Source organism: Trifolium pratense, linkage group LG1, assembly GCF_020283565.1.
Source record: "Trifolium pratense cultivar HEN17-A07 linkage group LG1, ARS_RC_1.1, whole genome shotgun sequence".
Classification (NCBI taxonomy): domain Eukaryota; kingdom Viridiplantae; phylum Streptophyta; class Magnoliopsida; order Fabales; family Fabaceae; genus Trifolium; species Trifolium pratense.
Window position 1 is genome coordinate 11,553,703 of NC_060059.1, and position 20,853 is coordinate 11,574,555.

A 20,853-nucleotide genomic window follows, 5' to 3' on the forward strand; every position below is an offset into this window, starting at 1 on the left:
AGACGTCAGCAGGGTAAAGTATCGTATCGCTATATATGCACGTCATATCGGTGCCTTTATACTCGTTAGTGTTTTTATGCTTTCTATTATATACAGTACACCATATATATGTGAATGACACATGAGTGAAATAGGTGTTTTGATCATTAAGTCAAAAAGATAAAGTTGCTTTGATCATTATCCACATGAAAACTATGGCGAGAAAAATAATTTTTTACATCAAAGATAAAAATATAATTATGATTAAAAAAGGTGAGATAAAAAACATATACAAATTAAGCTTTGGTTAAAGCTCCTCATCTTATACTACCTTTTTTTAATACAATTCACTTATGATATATTGAAAAATAGTGAAAAAATAACAAATGAAATTTGAAACAAACAATAATAGTAAGGTACACTATAGAATATATTTTATATTTCAAGGGACTAGACTATATATATAATTGACGGTATAAGGAGTTAGTTTTCCATGGCTCATTGAGAGCACATTGATTAGCATCACTAATATAATGTTTCAACTTTGAAAACAAAATTACAAAAACAGACCGTACAATATTGATGAATGGGTTAGCATTATTGTCCGCAACTAGCTTAGTGGATGTAACGTTAAGACAGAATATTCGTGCATGTAAGGAAAGGAAACTTGTGAGAAATGAAAATTGTGGCAGTCTTTAAAGAGAAAAGGAGCTATCCAAATTTTTTTGTTATGAAATTTGGGTGCATATGACGCATGTGCCATTACTTTTTATAATGTGATAAATACATGCTTACTCTTTGCTTTATCATGGATGTGTCTCATATAAAGTTGGTAAAAATTAAGCATTGCCCTTGTGCGTGAAACTCAAGTATTGATCCGCTAAAAAATAGAGGACTGGACGGAATAAACTTTTGTTGTACCATGTTTGATTTGAAACTGGTTATGGGACTGGACAAATTAGGCAGCAAGTGACATGACAAAAACAAGATATTTTGTCCCTCACAGAACCACAAGACAACTTTTTGTCCACAGTACAACTATAAAAAATACGAAAATATCAATTTTATTTTCGAAAATAAAAATATTATCGTCTTATATCTCTCCGGTACAGTTTTGTCTGTCCTGTATTATCTTGTTCTGTCCTATACTATTTTGTCCAGTTTTTCCTGTTTTACGAATCAAACGCATCCTAAACATTTTAGAGTTATTGTTCTAATCTTTAAAAATTGGTATATGCATAAATTTTGAGGATTTAAACAACATTAACTTAACCGTGGAAAAAATACATCTTTAGGATTTTTACGCATCCAAAGTTTAAGTTGGACTCCAAAAATTTTGAGATCATCCTATGTTGTAGCCCAGCTTGCACAAACTCATAGTCGTCATGTCCCTAACATGTATGGATTTGAGAGAATGAATTATTTCATGTGTAATTTCTCTTTCCATATGTGAGAGTAAGGTATCTCTCACCATTCAAAAGGAACGAAAAATAATGAAATTTTTAAATGGCATAAATTTAAATGGTGCAAGATCGCATTTTACTTTCTCATGTAGAAACTATATTTAAGTCCAAAAAATGTAGAAACTACATTTGAGAGAAATCTTCCTTTAAATTTAGTGCATCTCATTGATTGTGATGTCACCGCTAATTCATCTAGACGTTTTTTATATCTTTTTTACATATTAAGAATGATAATCTTCTTTTTTTTTTAAATTTCAAGATGGCTTAAAAGCCCCCGAAAAAAAATACAAAGGGATCAAACCGACAACAGTAATCTCCAAAATATTAGCTACTAGTAAATGATTAAATTGAGGGGAACAAACCATAAAGAACAACATGTTCGAATTTAAAGACACTCTATTAACTAACTAGTCAATGCATTAACACACTGGTTTGTTTCTCAAAGAGAGTAACGCACCACCACATCCCACTTCAAAAGCAAGAGACATTCGATCTGCTATATAAATGATCTTCCCATCGGACTCTCCTGTCTCTGCAATTATATATTAAGCGCATTCCCCATATGAAGAGAATTCAAATCCACCTCTACATACCTAAATTCCAACACATACTACAAACCTTCCAAGACTCCCCAAAGCTCCGTCATATAATCACTACACATTTCAATATTTTTAGCACAATGACTATACCACTCTCCATCACTTTCCCAGATAATACCACCACACCCAGCTATGCCATTATCTCGACACGACCCATCTGAATTTAGCTTGATCCACCCATGCATCGAGGCTTCCAGCCAACTAGGATAACCTTGTGACCACTTTGTTTGCTTTAACAGCAACAACAGGAAAATTATAATTTCGCATGCAATGATACACATGTGGTACTTGATCCCTTGGCCTATGGAAATTTTCACCATGCCCCTCTCCTTATTTTCTTTAACAGCAAAGAATGATAATCTTTGTGTGTGTGTCTTATCTTATGTATGTTGTTATTGTATTAAAAAGTGCACTTAGTAATGATGTTAAATAGTCGGTCCAAATAAATGCGCAATGTCAAAGTATAATATAATTTGAACAGATCGTGCTAACCTGTTTCCTAAACATAAAAAAACTATATTAAAATAAATAGTAAACAAAAAAATTTAATTTTAAAAAGATGAATGCAGATTGTTCAAAGAGAATAGCATTTTCCTCAAAGTACTGATGTGGTCTAAGCATTGAATCTAAATTTATTTTTTTTACGAATACAAATGTGTATCTTACTTGCATATCAGGTCGGAAGGGTAAATCCAGAACAATGCTAAGTAAATTGTTCCACCAATGTTCAAAAGTATACTCATGATCAAGTGTATTTTCGAAGAAAAATTGTGAGGGGTGCGTGAAGCAGCCCAGTGGTGACTTCAACCTCTTTTCGGGTTGTAAGTTTGGGTTGAGGGGCACTTCATCGGAAAATCTATGAGACACACAAGATGAATTTTCTCCCAACCAAATTTGACCAAAAATTATAGTAAACTAGACATCTATAGGATAACAACATATGACTGATATACTTGTGCAAATGTTCCAACTCAATTCTCTCTGCCATTTCCGGAGTTTATTTTTCTTAAACAACCTCGTCTAAAAGTGGAGGCAGCCACTAGAACTAGGGTGAGTCCATAATTGACCATGTAGATGAGTAGGCTATAGTGACCAGTTTTGAGTTACTTAACTGGTATTCTCCTTTTGTCAAAAAAAAAAAAAACAACTGTTATTCTCCAGAACAGCTTGTTCTATGCTAATAAATTCAATTAAGAAGAGGTGATTCAGTTTCATTTTGATATTATACACTGGATGCATTTCCCAAGAAGAAAAGCTCTGCAATGCTTAGATAAAAGGATGTCAATGTTTTGTGCGCTTATTTCACAATTAGGAGGAAAATGTACTGGGTAAACTCAATTGACAAAACACTGAGACCGATAAAAATTTCTCAAGTCAGTTTGGATCTGCCAAACATCAGATAATAATTTTATGGTTTTGAAATCTTCTCTCTGGAACACAACTTTAGAGTGCATAATAACAAAAGGTGTGATCAAGAAAATCTCTACGAGATTTTGTATAGATCTTCCAAAGAAAAAATGTTTCGATGATGTACACAACTTTTGGATCATCATGCACAGAGGAAAGAAAAAAAAAACTTATGGAATGGGCATTATTATGGAATAATAACTAAATCCAAGAAAATAGCATCTCAGCATTCTGCACAATGTAACATGTTCATGAAATAACTTGACTCATTTCAAAAGTTTGAGAGAAAAAAAATAACTAATTGAATTTATAGAACCACTTTATCAAAAATATTGGAAACTTAGAATAAAACATGCAATGAAGTACCAAAAATGGAGTCACATACTCTTTCATTCATAGACACACAGCATGTTGGGGGAATAGAAAGTACTAGAGCAACAAAGTGACTGTAATATAAAATTGTAGGAGTATTGCTAAATCATAAAAACTATAAGGTGATTTAGCTACAAATGATCAGCTGTACTCAGCCACACAACACAACACAACACGTTAATTTTCTGAACACTACTTAGACAAAGATAGTTGATGCACCATACCAATCAATCATTGTGCAATGCAAGACAAGAACAATGAGAGATTGAAATTAAAACGTCACTTTAATCTGAACCCTCTTCTTTTTTCAACTCTTCTTCCTTTGGCTTCTCGGCGCCCGCTGGTGATGGTGAGCTCTCCACACCCATCTCAGCTCTCAGGTCATTGATGCTCTGCTCCAACTCATTTATACGAGTTCCCATATCATCAAGTGCATTGGTGTCAAGAAAAACATTACTTCAAAGTTTAAGTATTGAGAAATTCTATACTAACCATATTATACTAAAATTGATAGACAAGCATGCTTGTCCCATACAAACTGCCTAAATCAAGAAATATATTATGCACAACTTCACAGGTGATTGGCAATTGTATGGGTTTCCAAAAAATTGGCAGTATACAGTATTCGCAGCTGTAATTAATTACCACATGTGCCATTGTTATGTCAAATTATCTCAACAACAATAGAATCTATTAGTTGACTGATTAAGGCATGTGAATGCTTATATTAAATTTCTGCCATCATATACATGCATCGTGTTATTGGTATATTATGGATACACCATTTTAGTGGGTAATATAGATTTTGGCTTAGAATTACAAATAGAAATAGATTTGTGTATCACTAACAACACAGGCAGAGAAATAAAACAATGCAAATTGAAGCCAACACAGACTACGATTTAGGCATCAAATAATTAAACAGGTTCCATTTGAATTCTGAACTGAATATCAAAAGTCATCATTAGCAAGATTGTGATTGTGAGGTAAAAGTATATAATTTAACAAAATGTAAGCCAGTTAAGATCTAGTATCATCTGACCAGAGGGTGCTCTTTAAACCTAGTCTTATTTCATAAGTACGAAAAAAAAAGTTCAAAAGGATTAATCGCCACTCTGAAATTAATTATTTAGCAAACTTGCATCTGAGATTAGCTTACTTAACAAAATTGAAAGCATGCCAAAAAGGATATTTTTTGTAACAATGGAGTCAGACATGGTCTGGAACCTACTTTGCTGCATGCACACACAAAAAAAATAGTTAGCAGCAATCAAAATATATTCTGAAAATTGGGAAAGCAGCTCAATGACTCTGGACCATACAACTCACCATCTGCTGAAGAAGATTTTGCACCTGAAAAGGGTAACAGTATGATAAACAAAAATCAGAAACTTTATAAAATCATCCTGAAACTAAGCACACAAAAATTTACATATTGCACTCAGATCTATATATACCATAGACACTTCAATTAGTGTTTTGACTCCGACACCGACACATATTGACTCTGTTTGGCAAAAAATAGTGGATAGCTAATAAGGTAGCTCATAGTGGATGGCTTATAGCTTATGGCGGATAAGCTATCTGATAGAATTTGTAGTGTTTTATAAAATTAGCGGTTGAACTAATTTATAAATATGAAATGCAATGAAAAAATATATCTTCAATTTTTTCAAGTAAAATGACAGAGGTAAAATTAGGAAAAAAAAAATGATAAATATAAGCTGTATAAACTAGTAAAAATAAGCTATAAGCTGGTGAAAAAAATACATTACCAAACAGATCTTCTTCTATTTTGGATATGAGTTTATAGTTAAATAGAATCACTTACATTTTCTTAAATTATTGTAAGTTTCTATGCTTCACATATTCTGATAATAGATTTTGAAATTTCAATATAAAATATCTAGATTCAAAATTTTACAAGAACACATCGAAGATCCGAATTAGTAAACAAGATGATACAGCAAGAGATTCGAGAAAACGACGGAAGAACTTACAAATGCTGTCATATCAGCAGGACTTTGCTTTGCGTCTTGAGAATCGCCGGTATCCTGAAATCATAAAGGAAACAGATGAGATAATGCAATGAAACGGAACGAGATCCCAAATTTGGAAAACCCTAATTCTACAAATACGCAAATTATTGGATGAAACTATGGAATGAAAAAGATTTAACGATGAGATGTAAAATAATTTGAAGAAAAACCCTAACTAACCATGAGATTTGGTGGTGATGATGATGAAGATGGATGTAGCTGGTAATTACTCGGCTCCACAAAACTAAGTTTTCAAAATGAAATGAAAATGAGAAGAACCGTTTAAATTTTAAACTTTATAGAAACTTTAATTTATTTTTATTTAATTTAATCAGTGATATTTTTGTAATTACAATATTGCCATTCAGATTTCAAAGTCCATGCGCTCTCATTTAGGGCCCGTTTGGTACACAGGATAAAAGACATGATAGGATAATTGTATTATATCCTGCCGCAATCCAGTGTTTGGTAATACAGCAGGATATGATAAGTTAATCCTGAAGCTTATCCTATCTTGTCTCTTTAGTTATAATTCTTATCCTGAATTTGAGCTGGGTTACCAGCAGGATAGGATAAGAAAAAAAATTAATTTATTTTATAAAATATATTTTAAAATACATAAAATAAAATTACTAAAATATAAATAATAAAACAATTAATTTTTAAATATATATGTGATTTTCTCACAGGGGTAATTTTGTAATTTATATATTCTAAAAAATCAAAATTTTACTAAAATTACAATATTTTAAAGTAAAACGATTATTAAAAAATTGACAAATAGGGATATTAATTTAAATTTTATAAAAAATTAAATATAATTCTTTTGCAATAGTAGTTTTATTATTTACGTATGAGATATATCATATATTTATTTGGCTTATCTAACATGTATATATTATTGAGTTATTTATTTGATCATGATTCATATAAAAAATTAAACTTGATTATTTTCTCATGATTTTTATTTTAAATTATATAAAGTTATTTGTTTACTTATTTATATTTTTTATTTATAAAATTCAAAGTATTACAAAATAATTTTAAAAAAATAAAAATTGTTTTACAAGAGTAATTTTGTCAATTAAATATGTTATATATCTTATCATATTATTATGAGCAAGTATGTATTAAAAACAAAATATAATAGTTATCATGTTTGTTATCTTGTGTGCACCAAACACAGGATATGATAACTGAGTATAACTGTTATCCTGCTGTTATCATATCCTATCATTACCCTGTTTTATATCATATCCTGTCACTATGTTATCTTGTGCACCAAACGAGCCCTTATTGGTTTTTTTGGGTTTCAATTTTATTTTATACTATAACATTGACCGGTACGGTGACCGGTCTAATTAGCCTAATATGTAATAATATATGGATTTAACTATATATTTGGTCTCTTATATTTATTTTAGGTTGTAATTAGTCTATTGTGTTTAAAAAGTATCAGTTTGGTCACTTACGTTTTTACCGTTCGCATAAGTTGTCCTTTCCGTCAATTTTATCACATGTGGCAGCCAGTTTACATATGTGGAGAGACACATGGACACTTGTACACACTGACACGTGTAGTTATGTATTCAGACTATTGAAATTCAACGATTTTTTAAAAAATTTATCGTACGTTCAATTGAAGTTATCAACAAAAGTATCAAACGGTTTTGAATTTTTATAAAAAAATTGTGGAGTTGATCTACTCAATGAGATCTTTGAATTCAACGGTTGGATTGAAGAAATATAATATCGATATCGAGTTATTAAGCGGAGTAGGTCAATGGAGACTTACTCGTGGAGTCAACGGATCCCTCCTCTAATTTAAAATACAAATGTGTCAATAATATAAAAATACTAATTGAAACGTGACAATAATTGACGTATCAATTAACTTATGAAAATAAACGACATTAAATATATTAATTAAATTTCAAGGTAAGAAATATGAAAATATAAATGCGTCAATAATATAAATATAGTAATTGAAACGTGACAATAATATTTTCGTAGCGAACAATTCAAAAATTAATTGGAATGGTTTAAATTATTTTGAATACAATATCGATTCTATATTATACCTTAACGTATTCGTTTCATAATGTTCATTCTAAATTTTTTGCTAATATTTTGAATTATGTGAACATTGCATCTTCAACTTCTTGTCCTCGTTCTCCAATAATACGACAATAATGTGAACATTGCAAATTATTTTATTATAATTTTTACTAACGTGACAATAATGGTCATTCTAGATTTTTATTATATATTTTTTAATAATGATGTATTGTAATCAAATAATGATGGGTGTAATATATTAAAAGTACATGGACAGGACTTATTTCGTTAAACGGTTATAAAAATAAAAAATTAAACTTAGATCTTTATTATATATTTTTGAGCTAGTATTTGTTGTACAAAAAAGAAGACAATAAATTTTTTTTATTATATATATTTTTTTCATAATGATGTGTTTCGTTAAACGGTTGAGATTAGAAGAAGATTAAGTGACCACATAAAAAAGTAATTAAATTAAACGGTTGAGATTTGAAGAAGAGTTAGGGGACCACATAGAAAAAGAGAGAGAAAATAAAATTAGGGTAAAAATAGCTTTTTGGAACAAGCTTAAAATATAAGAGATATCACCAATTTGGCACCTCTGCGGTTAAAAAATTGTTTTTTAGAGGCTGTTTGTTATTTATTTTGAGGTTGTTTGTTATTTTTCTTTTTTAGAAAAATAATCACTTAAAAATATTGCATTCGTTTGTTATAGATTTAAAAAAAATATAATCTAAAATAATCAAAAAATAGCTAAAAATGAGAAGTTGCTAATGGAAATTTCTCCGCATAAGAGTTTCTTATTTTTTGTTCTTTGTTTTCGAGATAGGTTTTGTAATTCTTGATCGTTGATTGAATTGCGATAGACGCTAAAAAAAAATGGAAGTACCTTTTTTTGTGTTGTTGCATTGGTTGAATTTCTTGTTTGCCAAGGTGAATCAGACCAATTGAGATTATTCGAGGAGTGTAAGCTTCTTGTTTCACTTTTCGAAGATTTGGAGGAACTTTATAGATGCTACACTCAACTAAGCTTAATTCTTCTAAGACTTCAATGTTGATTATGTGTTTCAGTTTCACTATCTCATATTCAGTCTCGGATAAAGCAACAGCAAAAGTATTCTCAAGTGCCATAATATTATTTTTCCTATGACATTTTTGTAATTAAAAATTAGAGTGCAAAAGTATCGACAAAATAGACACATCAACTATGTTAGCATCTTAGGATATGAGCATGGACTATGTGTTTATGAATAATGTCCGACGAGTTTGAGTAGTCTATTACTTATGGATGTAATATTGGGGATTTCTACCTTAGAGTCATATCTGTTTAGTTTCTATTTTTGGGCTTATGTCCTCTTTTGTATTAAAAAAAATAAAAAATTATCAATAATAAAAAGAGTGGAAGCTAATTACAAATCAAGCTCAGAAAATAAAGTTAAGGAAAATGAAATTAGACATTTTTTTTTCTCTTTTGTTTTCACCATCAGTATTTGGCCCACTGAATCGCCTAATCTACTTCGGGACAGTTTTGTTATCAAGTTGTTTCAGTCCCCTCCTGATCGCAGTTATGGGGATCGAACTATAGTCTTTCCTATCAAGTCTAACATCAATCACCAATGAACCAACTAACGATTGATAGATAGTAGTTGTTAACATGGTTTATTTTTTTTTTTTTACAATCATGACAGTCAAATTATATTTAGACATTTGACTTTGACAAAGTTTTATATACTCCTTCTGGTCTTTTTTATAAAAACAATCAATTTTTTTGGTTCATTGAATGACTAACGTATTTGGTCCATAATATAAACCAAATACAATAACTATTGAATGAACCTAAAAAATCAAAAGTTTCTTATAAAAATGATTAAAGAAAATATATATTTTTTTTTATAATTATGACAGTCAGATTATATTTAGACATTTGACTTTGACAAAGTGACTATCCATATAAGGAATAAGCACATTTATATATTATTATTTTTTTACAGAACATTTAATTGATTTAATGACAACCAAAAATACCCATAAAAGAATATTGATAATTTAAATTTAAATAAGTAAAAGATTAATTCAATTATCACTAAAAAATAATAAAATTACTCAATATATTCATGAAATATTTTTGTATGGAATAATTTTCTTTTTGACTAAATAATTTTTTGACCAAAACATAATAGTATTTTTTTTTTTTGACTAAATAATTTTTTGACTAAATAAATAAAAAGATTAGTAATAAAAATAAGATTAGTACTAGTGTTAGTATTTTGCATTTGACCTTAATTGGATCGTTGTGGTCTCCTTATAAAAGCACCAAAGACACGAACCTTAATATAACATTAATTTATTTACGTGACTCAATCATTCCATTCCATTCCTTCTTCTTAGTCATCTCTCTCTCTCCGAACCGAACACAACCAGAAGAGAGAAGAACCCTCCATCTTTTTCTTCCAATCCAATCATGGTTGAAACCCGTCGCGGTTCTTCTTCTTCTTCCAAACGTCCTCTTTCTTCTCCTTCTCCTTCCAACACCAAACGATCCAAGGTTTCTTTTTCTTCTTCTTTACTCTCTGTTTTCTCAATTCTAAATTATTCAATATTCGGTTTTTCAATTCTTGATCAATTTTTTTTAGGTTTCTGAAGATGCTTCATCTACCACCTTACCTTCTGTTCCGGTTAAAGAATCTCAACCAACAAACGAATCTGGTGAACCTGTTATACAACAACAACAACAACAGCAACAACCCTCTGATCTACCTGAAACGGCGTCGTTGAACGGTGTTGATGCTGATAAAGATAAGACACCTTCTGTGCCAATTGAAGATGACCCTTTGGTGTCTTCTCAGTGTCCAGGTCTTAAAGATTAAATTTTTTTTTATCTTTTCTTTCATGGGCTGTTTAATTTTCTATGCATGCATATGTTTTTCAATTTGATGATTTTTTTTTTATTGGAATATTAGGTGAAACTGCTGAGAAATCGAAGGTGGCGGTTGCGCCGGTTGTTTCTTCTAGGAAAAAACGGACGGTGGCTAAACTGATTCCTAAGGTTCCTTGGGGGAAGCTTATATCTCAATGTTCTCAGGTTTAGTTCTACTCTTAGTTAGTTGAGTGTTTATGTGGTTTTTGTTTGTTCTAGAGTAATAAAGGTTTCACATTTAGGGTATAGAGAGAGTCTAGAGTAATAAAGGTTTCACATTTAGGGTAGAGAGAATGCATAGTCTAATTTGATCATTGAATTTTGATAACAGATGAATTATGTGATTGATGGATGTGTAGATGATGATATGTTAGAGTTGAATTTAACTTTTTACACTGGCAACAAATTGCAATGATTCAAACTTTTATTTATAGCGGTTATGATTAATGTCAAACGCTTGATATAATATGATGGTTATGATTAGTGTATATGAATCAACTCCAATATGTTATGCATCTCCTGCTGTATTGTTAGAGTGTAGGGTAATTACAATATAAATTTGGCCTTTAATACACTACACCGACTGACACCCCTCTTTCAAAAATTACACTGGTCTCCGTTGATTTGTTATTTTGAAGAGTGAATGGTGTAGGAAGAGTCTAAAGGTAAGGGTGATAGGTTTAATTTCCAAAACAAGAGGGGTGTTGGGTGTGACTAGTACATTCGCATTAGGGGAAGTTGATGTAAGTACCACTAGGTTTTAAGATTTTCTAGGTCTCCTACTTTTTTAGTAGAAAAATCAGATCTAATTAGTTAAGTTAGTCATATTTGTTTGGACTAGCTTAATATTTCTTTGCTGTTAAAAAACAACAATCCATATAGGAGAAGCATATTGTGGGGCTTGCTACACAGAAATAAGTAATGTAGCAGTAAGTATTGATCTTCTTTTATTTTGTAACTTGGAAAAATTTGAATTTCTAACAAGAGAAGATATTGCTTTATGCTAGTATCAGATAGACAAAGAAATTACTATCATATTATAGGTTTCATCATCAACTATATGCAGGCCATAGAGGATTGGCTGTTGCTTGATGAAATCAAATATTTTATTTTTATTTTTTTAAAGTAGACATGAGTAGTATTCACATATCCAAATATCATTCTAAGAATTTTTTTATTTGTCACGTTAGCTTATGATGGGGAGAACAGTTAGCGGATATATGCTTCTGTCTTCTTATTAACTCTTGCATTTGTGACTGTAATGTTGTAGGTTTGGAATTAATCTTTTTGTTATTCCTGCTTGTCCAGAATCCTCACCTGTCCATTAGTGATCCAATCTTCACTGTTGGCCAAGGTCGTCAGAGTAATTTGGTGCTTAAAGATCCTACCGTTGGTAATGTTTTGTGCAAGTTGAGCCACATAGAGGTAGACTTTTCTCTTTTATTATGAAACTTAAAACAATAAGAAACCATCTGGTTTACAGCTTTATAATGAATCATGACACAAGCCATTTCTCAGACAACAAATAAATGTTTTTTAGATTTTTGGTGTAAAATACGAAATATTTGTTTTTTATGCTAGATGATAACAGACATTTGAACTTTGTGCAGCAGCAACATGGAGGTTCATCAGTTGCCCTACTGGAAACCGCAGGGGGTAAAGGTGTTGTTCAAGTCAACGGCAAGACTTGCCGAAGGAATGCCAAACTGATTTTAAATGGAGGCGATGAGGTGATCTTTGGCGCTTCAGGAAAGCATGCTTATGTATCCTTTACACAAGAATTTATCATTTCTCTCTTTTAGTTCCTTCTTACTACTTCCTCCTTTGTCTTTATGCATCTCTGTCGTTTCGGCTGTTTTAAAAGGAAACGGCATAGTCACGTGTCCTATGTATCTATCTATATACATTATGAATTGCTGTATCTTTTCATTCTTAAATTTCTTTTATTGATTTTTCCGGGTTCCTTAACATGAAATTCAGATCTTTCAGCAGCTCAAAAGTAATAATATTTCTAGTGCTGGTATACCTCCTATGAATATTTTAGAAGCCCAGAGTGCTGCAATGAATGGGATGCAAGTTGAAGCTAGATCTGGAGACCCGTCAGCTGTTGCAGGAGCATCAATATTGGCTTCTCTATCTAATATTCACAAAGATTTATCTCTCATTTCACCTCCAGCTAAAGCATGCAAGAAACAGAGTGCTGATAATAATTCATCACTACCTTCTGACCATGGGGATAATGGTCCGGACAGTGATATGAAAGATACCACAAATAATGATGAATCGGAGGGATTTTTTTCTTCTGGTAAAGATGCTGCTGCATCCTCTACCACTGGTAATGAAAATCCTAGCCTTGACACCATGGATGTGGATGCCAATGTGGGCACAGATGTTGGGAAGATGACTGCTGCTAATTACGAATTGAGGCCGTTACTGTGTATGCTTACTGGCTCAGGAACTGAATTTGATTTAAGTGGCAGCATTAACAAGATATTAGAAGATCGAAAGGAACTTAAAGATGTTGATAATCCAACATTATTGGCATCCACTAGGCGACAAGCATTTAGAGATAGCCTAGAACAGAGAATCCTCAATGCTGAGAATATTGATGTCTCTTTTGAAACTTTCCCATATTATATAAGGTGCAAAAGCTTCTTGATGTTGACTTATCTTTTATTCGATTTTCTAATACTACCTTTGGTCCTATATATATAAGAGACAATTAGGTTATATATATTTTTTATCCTAAAAATAACTGACATTATACACTTTTTCTAGTGTACTAAAAATTGAAATTTCTTTTACAAGACATCCATCTTCTCTATGTAAGTGGGTTTTATTTAATGAGGATTAAGGGTATTTGGTTCTTTATAAGTAGAACCAAAGGGTGTATATGCTACCTTAACTTATAGTACCTCTAGCATGGTCAGTGTTAGATGTAGTCTACTTTGTTACAGCTACCTTAATATTCCTTGTTGCTCGTTTAGTGACTTATAGACTATAGTTAGTAGTTATTGCTTTGGAATAGATAACAAATAACTTATGGCTAATTAGATCTGATGTGTGGCATTATTACAGCGATACAACAAAGAATGTGTTGATTGCTTCTACATATATTCATTTGAAGTGCAATGGCTTTGGAAAATATGCTTCAGATCTCCCGTCGGTGTGCCCACGGATATTGTTATCTGGTCCTTCAGGTAATTTGGTTGTTCTCATTTATGCTTCTATTTCTCCCTTCTATAACATAGAAGTGATAGAGCCTCCATATGATTCTTGTGTAGGTTCGGAAATATACCAGGAGACTTTGTCCAAGGCACTTGCAAAGCATTTTGGTGCTAGACTACTGATTGTGGATTCACTTTCGCTACCCGGTGTATGTTTTTAAGATAAACTTCATTTGTTAAAAGTTTTGTAAGATTGTATCTTTCTAGTTTAAGAACTGTTGACTCTTTCGCTTCATTATCTTTTTGGTGTCACATGCTTCTGTTGAGATGGTTTCATGCGTAATAATTATTACTATACATCCGCAATTGTTGTTAATGGGTAATTTGTTTTCAGGGAACACCATCAAAGGAAGTTGATTCTGCCAAAGAAAGTTCAAAGCCTGAAAGGCCATCTGTTTTGTCTAAGAGAAGTGGCCAGACTTCTATATTACATCATAAGAAACCCACTTCTAGTGTTGATGCTGAAATTGTTGGTGGTTCTACCTTAAGTTCGCAGGCTATGCTGAAACAAGAGGTTTCTACTGCATCATCAAAAGCCGCTGCTCTTAAAAAAGGTATGTTGTTGTGTCCTAATAGATAAGCATCTATCTACGATTCCTAATGTCTTGTTCTAATATTGATGCCAGTTGACATTTTGAAGGCTTTAATTATATGATGTTTATGTAAAATGCAGGTGATCGAGTAAAATTTGTCGGTAACTTTCCACCTGCTGTCTCGTCACTACAAAATTTTTCTTCAAGGTAATTTATGGTATTGAAGAATTATACCTTACAATATTTTTATGTTTATTATTGGTAAAGGCTGATATGATCTGGCAAGGTTTTTCTAGTCTTACTGAGAAGGTTATGCATGAAAATTCTTCTATTATGGCTTGAAAAAGTATTTTGAATCTTTTATAAATAATAATAAATGTTTGGTTTGTGTAAACGTTTCGCGAAGCAAAAAGACATTGTGATTATTTAACTAAAACAGTGAAAACATATAGAAATGCCAGAAACGTTTTTCTCCCCAACAAAACAAGCCCTTAACTTTTTTCTTTTCATCGAGGGCAAATGCACAGAACTCAATCTCTAATTTGCTTTGGGTTAGAATTCTGTTTGCGCCTTCTTTGCATATTTACTCATCCATGTTTCATTTTCAGTTTGTTATATTTACGTATTTATTTACTCATCCATGAAACCTTTTATATCATATCCTTTAGTTTAACCTTTTGTCATTCTTGCGGTAACTTAATATATTTTTTTTAATATCTGGCAGGGGACCAAGCTATGGCTTCCGGGGCAAAGTTGTACTTGCTTTTGAAGACAACGAGTCTTCAAAAATTGGGGTCAGGTTTGATAAATCAATTCCAGATGGCAATGATCTTGGAGGCCATATCGAAGATGATCATGGGTTCTTTTGTTCTGGTATTTGCTTGTTTTTATTGAACTTCTGTTTCCTCAGCTGCATATTAGTAGCATATTGTGTGCTATAAATTTGGCATGTTTAATTCGTTGATGTCTTATACTGCAGCAAACCATTTACAACGAATAGAGAGTTCAGGGGGGGATGACGACAAAGTTGCAATTAATGAAATCTTTGAGGTTATCCCAGTTCTAAACTTGTCAAAATTTGTCTCTATCCCTGAAGCAATATATTTAAATCTCTTATCTGCTGTTGTGCACATAGGTTGCCTCTAATCAATGTAAAAGTGGTGCACTTGTTTTGTTCATCAAAGATATAGAGAAGGCAATGGTTGGGAACACGGATGTTTTGAAAAGTAAATTTGAAACCCTGCCACAGAATATTGTGGTAATTGGCTCAAATACTCAGCTGGACAGTCGTAAGGAGAAGGTATTAGCATTTGGTAGATGTGATCTCATGATTATAAGAAAGATTGTATTTCTGTATCTGATAACTGTCTTTTTATGCTTCAAGACCCATCCTGGGGGACTTTTGTTTACGAAGTTTGGCAGCAATCAGACAGCTCTACTTGATCTTGCTTTTCCGGTATTATAATCATTGCCATTTCCACTTCTTTAAATGCTTAATATCATTATTGTATTATTATATATACATTGTAGCTTGAGTGTTCCTTCAGGAATTAACTATCAATCTATTCCAATTTGGTCTTTTTGTTTAGGATAACTTTAGCAAACTACATGATAGGAGCAAAGAAAGCTCCAAAGTAACGAAGCAACTCAGCCGCCTTTTCCCAAACAAAGTGACAATACAGCTGCCTCAGGTATACATTATAATCTTTGATTAATTTAATTTTCCAATTTATTGTTTTTAATTATAATTCATATATTATGTCAAAAAAATAATGTATAATTCATATATACACATTATACTTTCAAACTTGTTAGGAAGAGGCTTTACTTTCTGACTGGAAGAAGCTGTTAGATCATGATATTGAAACTATGAAAGCACAATCCAATGTTGTCATGCTTCGTTCGGTGAGTTTCTTTTGTTCCTTTTTCACTTCTATTTTTTTTTTTTGCGGTATTAATTACTTTTTCACCTCTTTTATTCAATGCTCTCTGTTGCTGAACTTATTTTTTGTATGTTTTCAATATTTTGTGCTCATTCTTAGATGATATAAGTTAGTGCGTGCCTTTGGATTATGTGGCATCTTATCTTATGCATTTGCTTTTCTGAAAATTTCCCCAGTGGGATTAACAACCCTTAATGTCTTTTTACATGTTTATTGGAATTTTATTTTTCTTGTTCTGTCCTAGCCATCCATATCGGATGTTTTTGGTATGCATTAATAGTAATTTTTGGAACAGTATGCATAGCTCCGCTTATCATGTCTCTATTCCCTAGTTCTTGTTTATTCTATATTAACATTTATTTTTGTCTTGCTATTTGTCAATCTTCTGACGAGATATTTCTAATGGTTCAGGTTCTCAAAAGAATAGGATGGGATTGTACTGACCTTGAGACTATTTGCATCAAAGATCAAACCCTAACTACTGAAAGTTAGTTTTTTTTAGCAATTATATCTATGCATGAAATATTGAGATTTGGTGCAATAGTACTGACAATATCTTGTGAACTCCTTGCCTAGATGTGGAGAAGATCATCGGATGGGCTATAACTTACCATTTTATGCATTCATTTGAAGCTTCCACCAAAGACTTAAAGCGTGTGATATCTGCGGAAAGGTTTTTCTCATCATTCTTGGACATCTTCATAATGTCAACCCTAATAATTGAGCAAAAAACAAGTCCTACTTTTCTAACTTTCCATTTTTATTTTTAACATTGTTTTACTCTTCATTGTGCAGCATAAAGTATGGGTTTGACATTTTTCAAGGCATCCAAAATGAGAATAAGAACGTAAAAAAGTCACTGAAGGTAATTAATACCCTTTCCCACCCCATTTTGTGGAGTATGCATTTTGTGCCAGTGGTACTGACTTCCATCTGGTTTCTTTACACTGTCATGATTTGAATCATGGAATAAATACCTGTATTTTTTGAATCGTTTCTCCAGGATGTGGTTACCGAGAATGAATTTGAGAAAAAGCTGCTTGGTGATGTTATTCCGCCAACTGAACTTGGGGTCACATTTGAAGATATTGGAGCTTTAGAAAATGTGAAGGACACCTTGAAGGAATTGGTCATGCTTCCTCTTAAAAGGCCTGAACTGTTTTGCAAAGGACAACTAACTAAGGTAGAAATATCTCTCATTACTTTCAATGAATTGTGTAACAAATAATAATATTTAGTAGATGATGCAATCATGCAATGTGTGTAGCACTAGCACCTTATTGTCTATTTTATTTGGATGTAGCCTTGCAAGGGAATATTGCTTTTCGGCCCCCCTGGCACGGGAAAAACAATGCTCGCAAAGGCTGTAGCAACTGAAGCTGGAGCAAATTTCATTAACATTTCAATGTCCAGCATTACTTCCAAGGTATCAGCGTTGCATATTGGAAAAAAATTCTGTTGTCGGTTTCCAAATATATTTTAGCCACATGATAAATATGCTTTTGTTGCAGTGGTTTGGTGAAGGAGAAAAATATGTCAAAGCAGTCTTCTCCCTAGCCAGCAAAATTGCTCCAAGTGTTATATTTGTTGACGAGGTTGGTATTACGTGTCATATTTATTTCTCTGCAGTTTCTTCCTTTGCTTTATTCATTGTGCCCTTAAAAAGGGTAGTCTGTCATACAATAAATCTCAGTACAGAAATCAATTATAAATTCCTAATCTTGAATATGCAACTTTGCTTGTTGCTGGTATTAAATAACAATAACAATTGTAAATGTCAAGGTCAGCGATTTTGTAAAGGCTAGACCATTTTATTAGCATAAAATTTTGCACTTCACATTTTCTCGTAACCGTCGAAACAAAATAGATTGTTTTACTAGTGGGTCCAGAATTTTCAAGCCATTTTACTTAGAGAGGAAACTAAGGGTGTTACTTTGGGTAACATGTGGCAGGTTGATAGTATGTTAGGGAGACGTGAAAACCCCGGCGAGCATGAGGCTATGCGTAAAATGAAGAATGAGTTTATGGTCAATTGGGATGGTCTACGTACAAAAGAAAAAGAGCGTATACTTGTTCTTGCTGCTACAAACAGGCCTTTTGATCTTGATGAGGCTGTTATTAGGAGGCTTCCAAGGAGGTAAACATAATATATTTTGATGGAAACTTCTTTTATTTTCATGTTTTGCAAATGATGTGTATTCTAATTCGCTCTTTTGTAAAAAAATATTGCAGATTGATGGTTGATTTGCCGGATGCTCCGAATAGAGGAAAAATTTTGAGAGTCATTTTAGCGAAAGAAGATTTAGCACCCGATGTTGATTTGGAAGCAATAGCAAATATGACCGATGGATACTCAGGAAGTGACTTAAAGGTGGTTGTTCTATATATCTTTGAAAATTTTAACTTGTTTGGTTGCTAGAGAAGAGTGAATCTGATTCAATGTAAAATATTTTCACTGTGATTGCAGAATTTGTGTGTAACAGCAGCTCACTGCCCAATAAGGGAGATCTTGGAGAAGGAAAAGAAGGTTAGTTACACACGCAAATTGATATTTATATATTTATTAATGTGCATTGATGAAATGTCTGGTACAAAATTCTTTTAGTTCAGTGCTAAATAGGACAATGTTCATTGTAATATGTCGGCATAACAGTTCAGGTCTGGTTTAAGTTTCCTTACATTGAAATGAAATCTTTTTCAGGAGAGAAGCTTAGCATTGGCCGAGAACAAGCCTGAACCTGAATTGTGTAGCAGTGCAGACATTCGTCCCTTAAAGATGGAGGATTTTAGATATGCACATGAACAGGTATGTTAATTTCATTTTTCCATGTTTTTTCTTTTGAATGTTGTTCACTTTGTAGTAGACGGTTAGCTTATCATAGAACAGTAAAATTGATGTCTTGTGGTTATAGGATGTCTCAACTTTGTTAGGATTTCAATTTGGGATTGGGGTTTTGCCCAAAGTGGTGTATTGTTCTTTGTCTTATGTTTACAAAATTTAAACTAAACCTAGTATGAATGTAAACCTGAAAGTCTCTCATACATTTTCCTCCTGTTTAAAACACGATATTGGTGCTGCATTAAGTCTGCATGGTTTTGCGGTATTGATGAGATCTTTTGTTTAGGGAGTAGTCTTGTCAATCAGCTCATTGAACCTTTAAAAATTACAATATGTCTGTGACAGAGGCAAATGGAAGTGTAGTGTCAGTTGTCTATTGAATTGTAAGATGTGAGTATGGATTGAAGTATGCATAATTAGGGGAAGCCTAACAAGGGTTGAAGTTTTAAAATAGAGCTGTTATTTAATTAAATAAGGGTCTTGCTAGTTAGTGCCCTAAGGGCATTGTTTAAGGATTCTAACTAAAAAAATTCTTTATTGAAAAAGAAGTATTTCAATTTCCAATGCATTGAATCCACAATTTTCCATAAAAAACTTACCATTTTATAGCATTTCCCATTGAATAATAAGCTACATTTAGATTGTAGGGATTGAATATGTTTATAATGTTTCATTATGCAGGTGTGTGCAAGCGTGTCATCGGAGTCAACAAATATGAATGAGCTACAACAATGGAATGACCTTTATGGTGAAGGCGGATCAAGAAAAATGAGATCTTTAAGCTACTTCATGTGAAGTTTTCTGTAGAGTATTTACTGCTTAGGCTATTATTCTTCTATCACCTAAAATGTGCAACAAGGTCAGCCACCAGTTGATATGGAAATTCCATATGAGGCTTGTATTATATCATAAATTTTCCATTTATCTTTCTCCAATCCTCACCCTCTTCACATTTTTTCATACTTAGAAGAATTTGATAATTTCACTGGGGATAAAAGCTTATTTTAGGCCCCCAGCTGATCCATCTTTCCCCTTGCTTCTGATTGTAAATACCTAGTTCTTTTTACAATAAAAATAAAATCATTTTTGTTTCTGATAATTCCGTAAATTAATTGTATGACATTGTATTTGTGATTTGTGGCAACAACCCCTCTTTCTCCCCCCAGTATGTATGTTTGCATGTCTGTTTGTAATGTTCATGCATGCACATACATTGTTTGTATTGCCGCCATATGGAAAACGAATTCCAGTATGAAAATCCCAGAAAAGTGAATATTGTTGTCATAGGTGAATTGATTGAGTTGTTATATGCACATATATTATATATTTTGGTAAGCTCATATCCGAACTACCCCTAGGAGACTTACCCTAATATCGGTGGGGAAAAATTCCCTACCTATAGAGCAGTCCACATAGGGAACCTTACGTAAACTGACATCCCTACTTGTATGCACATCGCCATATTGATTTGTTAACT

The 20,853-nt window shown here is 32.4% G+C and overlaps 2 protein-coding genes across 5 annotated transcripts; one reads left to right on the plus strand and one right to left on the minus strand.

The window, feature by feature from the left end:
- Positions 1 to 3,878: 3,878 nt before the first annotated feature.
- Positions 3,879 to 6,142, minus strand: LOC123921809 (heat shock factor-binding protein-like). The gene is made up of 5 exons (XM_045974528.1): positions 6,040 to 6,142; positions 5,821 to 5,874; positions 5,150 to 5,173; positions 5,013 to 5,055; positions 3,879 to 4,250 (listed from the first exon to the last, which is right to left on the minus strand). Exons 1-5 carry the CDS (start codon positions 6,040 to 6,042, stop codon positions 4,105 to 4,107), a joined length of 270 nt encoding a protein of 89 aa, XP_045830484.1. The 5' UTR covers positions 6,043 to 6,142; the 3' UTR covers positions 3,879 to 4,104.
- Positions 6,143 to 10,172: 4,030 nt separating this feature from the next.
- On the plus strand, positions 10,173 to 20,541 carry LOC123921896. 4 transcript variants are annotated; one of them, XM_045974777.1, is made up of 27 exons: positions 10,173 to 10,462; positions 10,551 to 10,770; positions 10,878 to 10,999; positions 12,143 to 12,259; positions 12,445 to 12,597; positions 12,815 to 13,476; positions 13,913 to 14,034; positions 14,119 to 14,210; positions 14,396 to 14,615; positions 14,735 to 14,801; positions 15,319 to 15,467; positions 15,574 to 15,644; positions 15,730 to 15,894; positions 15,979 to 16,050; positions 16,184 to 16,285; positions 16,410 to 16,499; positions 16,949 to 17,024; positions 17,114 to 17,210; positions 17,333 to 17,402; positions 17,541 to 17,720; positions 17,841 to 17,963; positions 18,049 to 18,132; positions 18,490 to 18,674; positions 18,770 to 18,908; positions 19,005 to 19,064; positions 19,239 to 19,343; positions 20,058 to 20,541. In XM_045974777.1, the coding sequence occupies exons 1-27, from the start codon at positions 10,379 to 10,381 to the stop codon at positions 20,169 to 20,171; spliced, it is 3,741 nt and encodes a 1,246-aa protein (XP_045830733.1). In that variant the 5' UTR covers positions 10,173 to 10,378; the 3' UTR covers positions 20,172 to 20,541. The 4 variants fall into 4 exon arrangements, with proteins under 4 accessions (XP_045830733.1, XP_045830782.1, XP_045830600.1 ...); XM_045974826.1 differs by having other exon boundaries at positions 10,230 to 10,462; positions 12,448 to 12,597; XM_045974644.1 differs by having other exon boundaries at positions 10,266 to 10,462; positions 15,730 to 16,050.
- The last annotated feature ends 312 nt before the right edge of the window (positions 20,542 to 20,853 follow it).